Source organism: Dipodomys spectabilis, unplaced genomic scaffold (assembly GCF_019054845.1).
Source record: "Dipodomys spectabilis isolate Male_0828 unplaced genomic scaffold, ASM1905484v1 ptg000517l, whole genome shotgun sequence".
Taxonomy (NCBI): domain Eukaryota; kingdom Metazoa; phylum Chordata; class Mammalia; order Rodentia; family Heteromyidae; genus Dipodomys; species Dipodomys spectabilis.
The window spans coordinates 777,855-789,320 of record NW_024871194.1 but is presented as its reverse complement, the minus strand read 5'-3'; the positions used below and the strand labels follow the sequence as shown (position 1 = coordinate 789,320).

At 56.4% G+C, this 11,466-nt stretch overlaps 1 protein-coding gene across 1 annotated transcript in view; it reads right to left on the bottom strand.

Annotated features, from left to right (window-relative positions):
• Positions 1-553: 553 nt before the first annotated feature.
• The window catches only part of Neurl1b (neuralized E3 ubiquitin protein ligase 1B), a 31,549-nt gene continuing 20,636 nt past the window's right edge, over positions 554-11,466 (bottom strand). Inside the window, 3 exon segments of the mRNA XM_042670078.1 lie at positions 554-1,259; positions 2,496-2,621; positions 5,117-5,821. Of these exon segments, the coding sequence (XP_042526012.1) occupies positions 1,015-1,259; positions 2,496-2,621; positions 5,117-5,821 (1,076 nt within the window). The 3' untranslated portion in view covers positions 554-1,014.

Here is an 11,466-nt window from a genome sequence, read left to right as displayed (position 1 = left end):
CACACACACACACACGCGCGCGCGCGCCATCAGCATGGGGTAGGGTCTGGAATACTGGAATCAAATGATTTGATGGATCATGATGGGGGGGGTTCTCCTGGGAACACCCTCAGTCCTCCTGTTCTTTGGGGAGCCCCCACAGATGAACGCAGCTTTTTATCGGGGCTCTGCAAGTGGCCTCTGTCCAGCCCAAGTCTTGGTCAGCCACCTGCTTCCCTCCCCCAGGAAAAGAGGAGGGCTCTGGCCTTTTTAGCTGGAGAGCAAGAGAGCCCTTCGGGCAGGCCTGCAGCACCGAGGGGGCGGGGCTGGGGGCGGGGCCGGGAGGAGGAGGGCCCCCGTGGCCCGTCCTGGGGGGTGAACCAGCCATCAACACAAGCCTCCAAGTCTGAGTAAGAACTGAAAATAGCCAGTTGTTCTCCGCCCATTCGGAGCTGTAAACAATGAGTTATTTTTTGCCTTCTCTTTAGAGACAATCTGCCTGCCCCCCCCACCCCCAATCTGCCCCCCTTGTGTCCCCCCTACACCATCCAAGGGAGTTCTGGGTAGGTTCAGGCCTTGTACATTCAACCCCCCCCTCCCCAAAACCTAGCGTTATCTCGGAAAACCACATCCCAGAAAGTGAGCAGGTTGCTGCTGCTGCTGTTTTCTAGTGGTGTCAACATCTGGAGTCTGGCTTGTGCATTCCAGCGAGGGAACAGCTGGAGCCCCGCATCTCTGCCCCTTCCTCCTTCTGCTCCCACTCCACTTCAGAAAGAAGCATTTGCACAGATGAGAGGACGCTGTCTCCCCAAAGTGGGCCTTTTGGGGTGTGTGTGTGTGTGTGTGTGTGTGTGTGTGTGCGTGCGCAAAGCACTTAGGAGCCACAAGCAATCCTTGCCTGGCCTGAGCTCCCCGGGGCCTCGCCTCTGCACCTGCCACTGCTGTGTCCGGCCCAGGAGAGCTGGCTTGTGCCCTCTGCGCTCCTTGGCGACCAGGGGTGTCCTCTTCCCAGCGGTGAGCTTGCTGGTGGCCGGGCTAGGGCCTGTAGATCTTGATGACGTCTTTGATGGGCCGCCGGCAGATGGGGCAGCAGGCCCGCGCCTGCCTCTTGAGCCGCAGGCCGCAGCTGTGGCACAAGCACATGTGTCCACACGTGTAGATGACCGTGTCCACCTCGCCGTCGAAGCACACGGTGCACTCGCCGTTCTTGCTGGCCGCGGGCTCGGGTAGGGAGAAGGCTGGGGACACCAGGGGACTCAGTGGGGAGCTGGGGGCTGTCACTGCCAAAAGGGAAGACACCACACCCCTTAATGCATGAATGGTGGAGCTACCAGGTGCATTCTCTTTCTTCTTCTTCTTCTTCTTTTTTTATTTCCTGCCAGTCCTGGGGCTTGAACTCAGGGCCTGGGCGCTGACCCTGAACTCTTGCTCAAGGCTAGCACTCTACCATTTATGCCACAGGGCCACTTCTGGCTTTTTCTGTGTATGTGGTACTGAGGAATGGAACCCAGGGCTTTGTGCATGCTAGGCCAGCACTCTACCACTAAGCTACATTCCCAGCCCCACCAGATTTTCTGCGCGACTCTGAGAAGGTGTCACTTCTAGAGAAACTGGTGTTTTGGGGTGAGGGATCTGAGGAGATGCCAACTGTAGTTTAACTTTTTTTCTTTTTTTAATGTGGATTCTGGGACTTGAACTCAGGGACCTGGATGCTGTCCTTTAGCTTTCTCACTCAAGGCTGATGCTCTACCACTCGAGCCACAGCTCCATTTCTGGTATCTCTTTTGGTGGCTCATTGGACATAAGTCTCACATTTCCAAGGCTGGTTTTGAATCTAGATCCTCAGATCTCATTCTCTTGAGTAGTTAGGATGACAAGCATGAGCCACCAGCTCCCTGCTTGGCTTAACTTTTTTTTTGGGGGGGTCTGGTTGTGGGGCCTGAACTCTGGGCCTGGGCGCTGTCCCTCAGCATTTCAGCTCAAGGCTAGCGCTCTACCACTTGAGCCACAGCACCACTTCCAGCTTTTTTTCTTTTTGCTTATGTGGTGCTGGGAAATCGAACCCAGGGCCTCAGGCATGCAAGGCAAGCGCTCTACCACTGAGCCACCTTCCCAATCCCATTGGCTTAACTTTTTGAAACAGGTTTTGTGCCTGGTGCTGGTGGCTCATGCCTATCATCCTAGCTACTCAGGAGGCTGAGATCTGAGGATTGAGGTTTGAAGCCAATGGCAAGAAAGGCTGTGAGATTCTGATCTTAAGCATAACAGTTCAAGGATAATACCCAGGCCCAGAGTTCCAGCCTCAGGACTGGTGCGCGCACGCACGCACACACACACACACACACACGCACACACACACACACACACACACATTTTTGTATCTTTCTTCCTTTGGTATGCCATGTCTTTTGTGTTTCCACCGCTCCCTGGGTAGAGAGGAGGCCAGGCATCGATGCTGGCATGCGTCAGGCCTACCCCAGGTCCCCGAGCCCTTGCTGGGGTCCCCTTTTCCTTACCCAGGGATGACTCTGACTCAGAGGAGGACTGATTGACACTGAAGGCCATGTCGGAATCGCTATCGTCCTGGGAGCCGCTGAGGGATCCGGATGGAGTCGTGGTTGCAGGACTGGACTGTAGCGTACCTGGGACACAAGGAGCCTCCGTCAGGGGCAGCAAGAAACTGGCTTGGGTGCCATTTTGCACCTCAGTTTCCCCATCTGTCCAGTGAGAGGACATGAGTCACCTCCCAGGGTTCTGTGGAGGACCAAGGAGCCCGTACAAGTCATTGTTTCTGCATCTGGTCTCCACCCCAGTGAGAACTTCCACGCCTTAACACCACTATAGTGGTCCAAGGAGGAGCCTGAATCTAAGGAAGCCCATTGAGGTCAATTCTATAATGTCCAGTAGCACAATCGGGACCCATTCCCCTGGGAGGCGGGAGCCACCCCAGTGGGTGGCCTGCCGGCCTACCTGAGCGTGCAGCCAACACAGGGCTAACTTGAGTGTGGAGACTGAGAGCTAGGCGTCTCATGCTATCAACACCTAGATCCAGCTGTTCCTGAATCCCTTCAATACACTTCCAGACTTCTGAAGTTCTAGTTGCTTAGGACACTGGGTATCTCCTCCTCCTCCTCCTCCTCCTTCCTTCTTTTTTGGGCATAACTCCCTGATCCTGGACTGCTAGTATAGTCCATATTGAAGGAGTTTTCTTTCTCAAGCTCTTGTGATGAGTTCAGGCCCTAACAGCTTCTTGCTTAGCATGAAGACAGCTGCATCTCTTTTAGGTTACCGAGGAAGGATGGTGGTCAGAGAATGGGGTGCAGGGTGGCTCTGAGATTCAGGATCAAATGAACAGCTTTCTGGTCTTCAAAAGCAAGGATTTTCCTTCTTTTTCTTCCTGACCATTTGAATCTCTTTCTCTTACTCAGGGAGCGCAGGGGTGGGGTTGGGTGAGGAAAGGTTATAGACTTAGTTTCTGCAAAGCTGAAATTGTGGCTGTGCCTGATCGTTCTCCAGACACCCCAAACCAATATATAAGAAGAACCCAGCAGATAACCACCCCTGACACCCTGTTCCTCCTCAGCCTGTGTCAGATGCCCAGTGGCTGCTTTAACTATGGTTAGCACGCCCAGGAGAAACTGAGGCTCAGGAGGGTCTGGGATTTGTGTCACATCCCCATGGCTAACCAGCTATGGATGCGATTCTGGATTGTCACACAATCAGATTTTTAACTGTCTGTGGATAGGAAGAATGACATCAATCTCCTTGGGAGCATACAAGGAGAGGAGGCAATGCATGAAGTGTTGGCCATTTTTGCTAATAGCTGGGCCTTGTCTTGGGGACCCTGACAGGAGATCTGTGCTCTCTGGGATGACTCATGCCCCACAGCTGGAGGAGAAGGTTGGCACGGCGGCCCTACCCGGCGTCTATGAATTCCTTCCATAGAAAGGTGGGGGCCCTATTCTTGGTATTAAGAGCCAAGGGAGAGTCCTATCAAAATGGGATGGCTCAAGGCTCCACGATGATATTTCGATTCTTTTTTGCATCTGCCATTGAATTTACTTCCTACGCTTGATATTATGCATTGCATCTGAATACAGCAAACTGTAACAAGGGGAGTAATCGTGGCGTTCTCCGCCACCCCCTCCCATTTACAGACAGCCTTTCTAGATTGGTGGTTTACTAAGTGTGGCATATGAAGCGCCAGTATCTTGGGGCACCCGGGGTTGCGTGAGTGACAGGTGCTGGAGGCTGAGACCCTCAGGCCTGGGGGAGAGACTTGAATAGAGGCAGGGTCTGGAATGGAGAAGTGTGCAGAGGGGCGGAGGTGGGGGCTGGATGGGGGCGGTACCAGGATGAGGAGGGGTGGAGTCTTCGGCGGGGCAGGGCCAGGCAGGGGCGGGGCCTGTGGAGGGCCAATGATGGGGTGTGTAGGGAACGCGGAGGGGCAGGACCAGGGTTGAATCTATAGGAAGGCATGATGTGGGCGGGGCCTGGGGTGGAGAGGGAGGGGCAGGGTCTTCTTCGGGGTGCAGGGGGGCGGGGTCTGTGGCAGGGCCGGGTTACACCGGGTGTGACTTCTGCAGGGGTGTGGGGGCCTATAGTGCGATGAACTCTAGCATGGGGTGGGGCACGAGGAGGGGCGGGGCATGGTCGGGAGAGGGGCGTGGCCTAGTGTGAGATGAGGCCTGGGTGGCAAGGGGGGAAAAGGGGCGTGGCCTAGAGTAAGAGGAGGCCTGGTACGGGGTGGGGCATGGAGAGGAAAAGGGGCGTGGCCTAGAGTAAGAGATCTGGTATGGGGCGGGGCATGGTGGGGAGAGGGGCGTGGCCTAATGTGAGATGATGCTTGGGTGGCATAGGGAGGAAAGGGGCGTGGCCTAGAGAGGAGGCCTGGCATGGGGCGGGGCATGGAGAGGAAAAGGGGCGTGGCCTAGAGTCAGATAAGGGCCGGTGTGGGGCGGGGCATGCTGGGGAGAGGGGCGTGGCCTAGCGGAGGCCTGGCACGGGGCGGGGCATGGAGTAGAAAAGGGGCGGGGCCTAGAGTGCGATGAGACCTGGCGTGGGGCGGGGCGTGAGGAGAGGCGAGGCGTGGGGGGGGGGGGGGGGTCCCGCGCAGGCGCAGCGGGGCAGGACTCACCGAGGAGGCGCAGCTGGCCCGCGGCGCCGCCGCGCACGGCGAAGAAGGCCCAGAGCGCCTGCGAGGTGTCCACGCACAGCAGGCGGCCGCGCGGGCGCCCGTTGACGCCGAGCAGCACGTCGCCGCCGGGGCGCAGCGTGAAGCTGAGCGCGTCGCCGCCGCAGGGCACGGGCCCGGCGCGCGCCACCACCCAGTACTCCTTGCGGTCGAGCAGCGCGTCGGGGTCGGCGGGCAGCTCGGCGGGCCGCAGCGCGCCGGGGTCGCACGAGGTGATGCCGAAGGCCACGGCGCCGGGCGCCGCCAGCCCCGCGCGCCCCACTTCCACGCAGAGGCTCTCGCCGGGCCGCAGCGGGCGCTCGCAGAACACGAGCGTGCGGCCGCCGTCGGGCCGCGGCGCGCACGCCAGCTTGCGGTCGGCCGACAGGCTCACGTCGGGCCCGCGCGTGGCGTGGAAGCGCAGGTCGGCGTCGAGCAGCGCGGGCGAGGACGCGGGCCGCGGGCGCTCGCGGGGCCCGCACGGGATGGCGGGGGCCGGCGGGCCCGCGGCGCGGCCCAGCGCCAGCTGCCCCAGCTTGGCCACCACCTGGCTGTTCTCCAGCTCGTTGTTGTCGAAGTTGGCGGCGTCGTGGCTGCCGGGCGGCGGGCAGGCGCTGAAGCGGGCCTGGCCCAGGCGCGCGGGCGGCAGCGTGTCGGCGAAGGCGCTCTCTGCGGGACGGGGGGGGGGGGGGGGACGGGGTGACAGGTGAGGATCGGGGGGTGGGGGGAGGATCGGGGCTTCGCGCGCCCTCCCGCACCCCGGCAGGGACCCCGCCTCCCCGCACTTCCGGGACCGGCACCCCCTCCCTCCTCTCAGCGCCCCTCCATCCCGCCACTTCCGGGGCAGTGACCCTCCCACCCTGCAGTGGTTCCCACCTCCCCACACTTCCGGTGTAGTGACCCCCCACCTCTGGGTTCCCATGCACTTCCGGTACTGACCCCCCCCCCCCGCCGTGGTTCCCACCTCCCCACACTTCCGGTGTAGTGATGACTCCCCACTTCCGGCACAGTGATCCCCCCCACCCTGCAGTGGTTCCCACCTCCCCACATTTCCGGTGTGGTGACCCCCCCACCTCTGGGTTCCCATGCACTTCCGGTGTGGTGACCCCCCCCCTCTGGCGCAGTGACCTCACCCTGCGGTGGGGTGCACTGGTTCCCACCTCCCTGCACTTCTGGCGCAGTGACCTCCCACCTCTGGGTTCCCATGCACTTCTGGCGCAGTGACCAGTGGTTCCCACCTCCCTGCACTTCCGGTGCAGTGATTCCCCCCACCTCTGGGTTCCCATGCACTTCCGGCGCAGTGATCCCCCCCACCTCTGGGTTCCCCGCCACCCCTGCACTTCTAGTACAATGACCCCACTTCTCAGTCTCCCCCCTCCCCTTCCCCTGCCCTTCTGGTGCAGTGACCCCCGCCTCTCGGTCCCCCTCCTGCACTGCACCTCCGGTGCTGACACTCCCCCCCCCTTCACCTCCTGCCCCCCCCCCCCACCCTTCCTGCACGTCTTGTGCAGTGCTGGACCTGGGGCTGGAACTCAGGGCCTCGCGCTTTTGCTTAGCATTGGAAGGCCTAAGGCTGGTGCTCTACACTTGGGCCACACCTCCACCTCCAACTTTTGTTGGTTAATTGGGGATACAAATTTCACAGACTCAAATCCAGGCTGGGATTTGAACCTGGATATTCAGTCCCCTGAGTGGCTAGGATGACAGGCCACTGGATGGTGTAAAATGTTCTTGATATGATTGTGGTGTTTTTGTCTCATTTTGTTTTTTGGTCAGGCCCGGTGCAAGTGGCTCACCCGTCATCCTGTCTGCTCAGGAGGCTGAGATACGAAGATCTCAATTTGAAGCCAGGGCTGGCAGGAAAGTCTGAGAGTCTTTATTTCCAGTTAACCACTAGAAAACCAGAAGTGGGCACCATGGCTGAAAGTGGTAGAGCTCTAGCCTTGAGCCCAAAAGCTCAGTGACTGCAGCCAGGGTTGTGAGTTCACGCCCCAGGGCCGACACACACACACACACACACACAGCAAAATACTTGTTAGTTTGATAGTGCAGATCTCCACACTTTAGTGGGTTATTTCTTTTCTGTCTCCCCAACTAGACTGAGTCTGGGGGGGGGGGGTCAGCATTTGCACCTCACCCTGTGTTCAGGGTTCAGGAGAGGCAGGCCAATCAGCCTTCAGCAGTCACACTGTACTGGATACATTAATGGGAGAAGTTTCTAGAAAACCCAGAGGGCCACACTGCATAACAAACTTATCAGGGAAACAGTCATCCAAAATATTTGGAAGGGTTTATAGTGATAAAACATATTCTTGTTAAGCATGATAAATACCCAAGAAAACATGTTTCTCCAATTTTTCATGCTGATCTCTCTAGCCAGCGCTTTGTTACATATTACTAATCTGTAGTTTGTGTCATGGGAAAATTCTTCCTCTTTAGTTTTCTAAATATACACTGAACTCATAATAATGGATAGGTTTAGCTGGGCACTGGTGGCTCATGCCTGCAATGCTACTTACTCAGGAGGCTGAGATCTGAGGATGGAGGTTCAAAACTAGCCTGGGGTGGAAAAGTCCATGAACCACCAAAAAGCCAAAAGTGGAGCTGTGGCTCAAGTGGTAGAGGGCTAGCCTTGAGCAAAAAAGCTAAGGACAGTGCACAGGCCCTGAGTTCAAGTCAAAACAAAAACAACAAAAAACATGCTTATTCAAACCCTGTATGTCCCTTAGATGTCCACTTCTCAATGTAGGGAAAACTAGAAAAGGCCTGAGCTCTGGCATACTTGCACAGGGCTAGGGCAGGTTAGAACCAAGTACAAAATTCATAAGTGAGGTTCTTGTTTGTGGGAAACTGATGCATAGGAAAATACTAGAAAGAAATAGATAATTTGAACTGGGCACCTGTGGCCCATGTCTGTCAGCCTAACTACTCAGGAGGCTGAGATCTGAGGATTGCGGTTCAAAGCCAGCCTGGGCAGGAAAATCCTGTAAGCCTCTTATCTCCAATGAACCACCAGAAAACTCGATGTGGCTCAAAATGGTAGAGTGCTCACCTTGAGCTGAAGAGCTCCGGGACAGCGCCCAGGCCCAGAGTTCAAGCCCCACGACTGACAAAAGAAAAAAAAAATTGAAAGTAGCTGGTTGTTGAGGAGAAACTTCTAGATTTCTGATGTTCTCGTTTTTTTTTTTTTGTTTGTTTGTTTGTTTTTCTTTTCTTCTGTTAGATGTATACTGGTTCTGAGATCAGAAAAAAAAAATCTCACTTTTCTGAAGTTTTCGAGCTGTGTTTGTGGGAGCCTCTTGGTGTAGTGAACTTTCCCAGCGCCTCTCCACCCAAAGTTGTCCTGCCAGACCAAGCCCTGGGGCGTTGGCCCGGCGGTGCCGGGGGGCCTCCACCCGCCCTGGCCCTGGCCACGTCCCTCAGCGCCTCCCGCCTGCTCCCATCGGGTCCTGCCAGCCTGGGCCTGGGCTCAGTGCGTGGCAAAGCTCGTGGCCTGCGTGGACGGCCCAGCTTCGCCCTTCTGAGCCATGTGACTTTGCATACATCATTTCCCTTCGTGATGCTGCAGCTGCACATGGAGTTACAGGGGTAGCTGGCTCCCCAGGCCTCTAACGGAGATTCCATACTCCATGCACATTGCCCAGCGCATGGCACCGATCTTGACACCAAGGCTCAGTTCCCAGAATGCCCAGAGTGCTGCCCCCCCCCCCCCCCAGAGCATCCTTTCCAGTGGGAGACGGAAACCCACGAAACTTCCTGCAGGAAACCAACAAGCTCCCCTCAGAGCCAGCATCCCGGCGCAGCGCTCCTGGCTCACGGCCTGTCAGCCTACCTACACAGGTGGCTGAGATGGGAGGATCCCGGTTCAAAGCCAGCCTGGACCAAGAAAGTCCGTAAGACTCTTTATGTCCAATTAACTAGCAAAAAATAAGAAGCAGGAAGTAGAGGGTGGCTCAGCTTAGCATTGAGCATAAAAGGGAATCAATTCGGGCAGAACAAATGGGGCCGCTTGGCATCAAGCACAGAGTAGGTCTTCAGGAGCTCTTGGTAGGACAGGCTGGTGGCTAGGGAGAGGAGGGCTCACCCCAGATTGATGGGTGCACAAAGGTCCTCCCACGGAGGCACCCCTAAGCTACTGGTCATCAGACTGAGCCCGCAAGCCCCTGCTCCCATCTCTGGCCTTGCCTGCTGTCTGCTGTGGGGCACCGGGGCCAAGCTGTGTGCGCAGAGCCAAAGCTTCAGCTTTGTTACCAGTTCTAGAGCCACTGTTATGGGGGCCAGGCTGTTCCCCCTCATGGCCAGCCGGCACCTGACGATACTGTCCTGATGGTGCAAACATCACCCCCCCTCCCCCCCAAAAAAAAACGTTATCTGAGGCCCGGTGAGGTTGTTTACTCCAGTAAGTGAAGATCAGGGATCACAGTACCAGCACCAAAGTTAGGGAGACTACATCTCAGTGGTGGGTATTGTGGTACAGGCCTGTGGTCCTAGCCAGGTAGGCGGCATAGCTTGTGTGTGTGTGGGGGGGCAGGGGGTGTCACAATGGAGGCTGGTCCCTAGCAAAAAAATTCAAAATGCTATTTGAAATATAAGAAAAAAAGCCAGGCGCCAGTGGCTCACACATGTCATGCTAGCTACTCAGGAGGCTGAGATCTGAGGATCACGGTTCAAAGCCAGCCTGGGCAGAAAAGACCATGAGACTCTGATCTCCAATGAACCACCAGAAAACCGGAAGTGGCGCTGTGGCTCAAGTGGTAGAGCGCTCACCTTGAGCTGAAGAGCTGAGGGACAGCACCAGGCTGAGATCAAGCCCCACCACCAACACATAAAAAAATAAGACTAGGAGTCATGACTCAAGTGGTGGAGCATCTGTTTAAGAAGTGCAAGGCCCTGAGTTGAAACCCAGGGTGCCCCCCCCCCCCCCCCGTACCCCATGCCCAAGGTGGTTTCCCAGTTGGATAAACAGCATCGTGCCAGGTCCTTGGAGGGCTGTGTTTTCTGCCTGCCTGGCACCCACTCCCCCGTGGATACCCACATCGAGTTTTCCGTTCCAGGTTCGGGCTTAGGTTGGCTGGAAGGCTACTGGTCCTGAGCCTTGGGGGGAAGCAGCCATGTTTCTGGGTGGGTCATGCTGGCAGGACTTGAGGCTGGAGCAGATGGTGACCTGTCCCTCACTCCCAGGGCACAGTATGGCCCAGGAGCCAGCCCATGAAGTCAGCAGCCAAGCAGCAGTGTGTGTGTGTGTGTGTGGGGGGGGCGTTGGACAGCTGCTCAGCAGTTGCTCCCCGAAATTCAGTGCACCACACACGATGCCCCCTTAACACTCTCCAAACAAGGCACCTCGGAGTTTCTGTCACTTGCGACCACAGACCTCTGCGAGCTGCGCGGGATCCACTGAGAAGAGGAAGGAAGCAAAGCCTCTAGCCTCTGACTGCGTCCAGGAATTTCCTTCCTTCCTTCCTTCCTTCCTCCCTTCCTCCCTTCTTCCCTCCCTTCCTTCCTTATTCCCTCCCTCCCTCCCTCCCTCTCTCCCTCCTTTCCTTTTTCCTTCCTTCCCCCTTTCTTTTCTCCTTCCTTCCTTTCCTCCCTCCCTCCCCTCAACTTCCTGTCCCCTTTCCCTTCTCCTTCCTTTCTTTCCTTTTTCCTCCCCCCCTCTTTCCCTTCCTTCCCCTCTTCATTTTTCTTCCCTCCTTCCCTCTCCTTTCTTTTGTCTTCCTCTTCCCCTTCCTTCCCTCACTCCTTTTTTCTTTCCTTCCTTCCCTCCCTTCCTTCTTTGCTTCCTTTCCTCCTCCCTCCCTCCCTCCCTTCCTTCTCTTTCTTTTCTCCTTCTATCCTTCTTCCTTTTCCCCTTCTCTTCTTCCCAGCAATGGAACCCCAAGCCTGCTGTCTATTCAGCAGGTGCTGTACTCCTGAGCCACACCCCCTCTCCTCCTCTTATTTTATTATAACCTCCCCATCCCATTTGTTTCCAAATCCTTATCTTGGGAGGAGCAGCAGAAAGAAAAATCGCCCCTCATCCTTCTACTCTGATGTAACCAAAGTCAACTTGCTTTTCCCTGTGAAGGAAACATGATCAAATCCCAGTTACATGTCAGGAACTTCTCATAGCTTTCTGAAAATAAGTTTATTATTCTGACTGTAAAATGTGTATGTGTGTGGGAAGGGTGACTCCAGGTTTGAAGCCACTCTAGGAAGAAAAGTCCGTGAGTTGGGTTTTCACAGCTGTCATCCTAGCTACTCAGGAAGCTGAGATCTGAGGATCACAGCCAGGGAAGGAAAGTTCATGAGACTTTTTTTTTTCTTCTTTTTTTCTT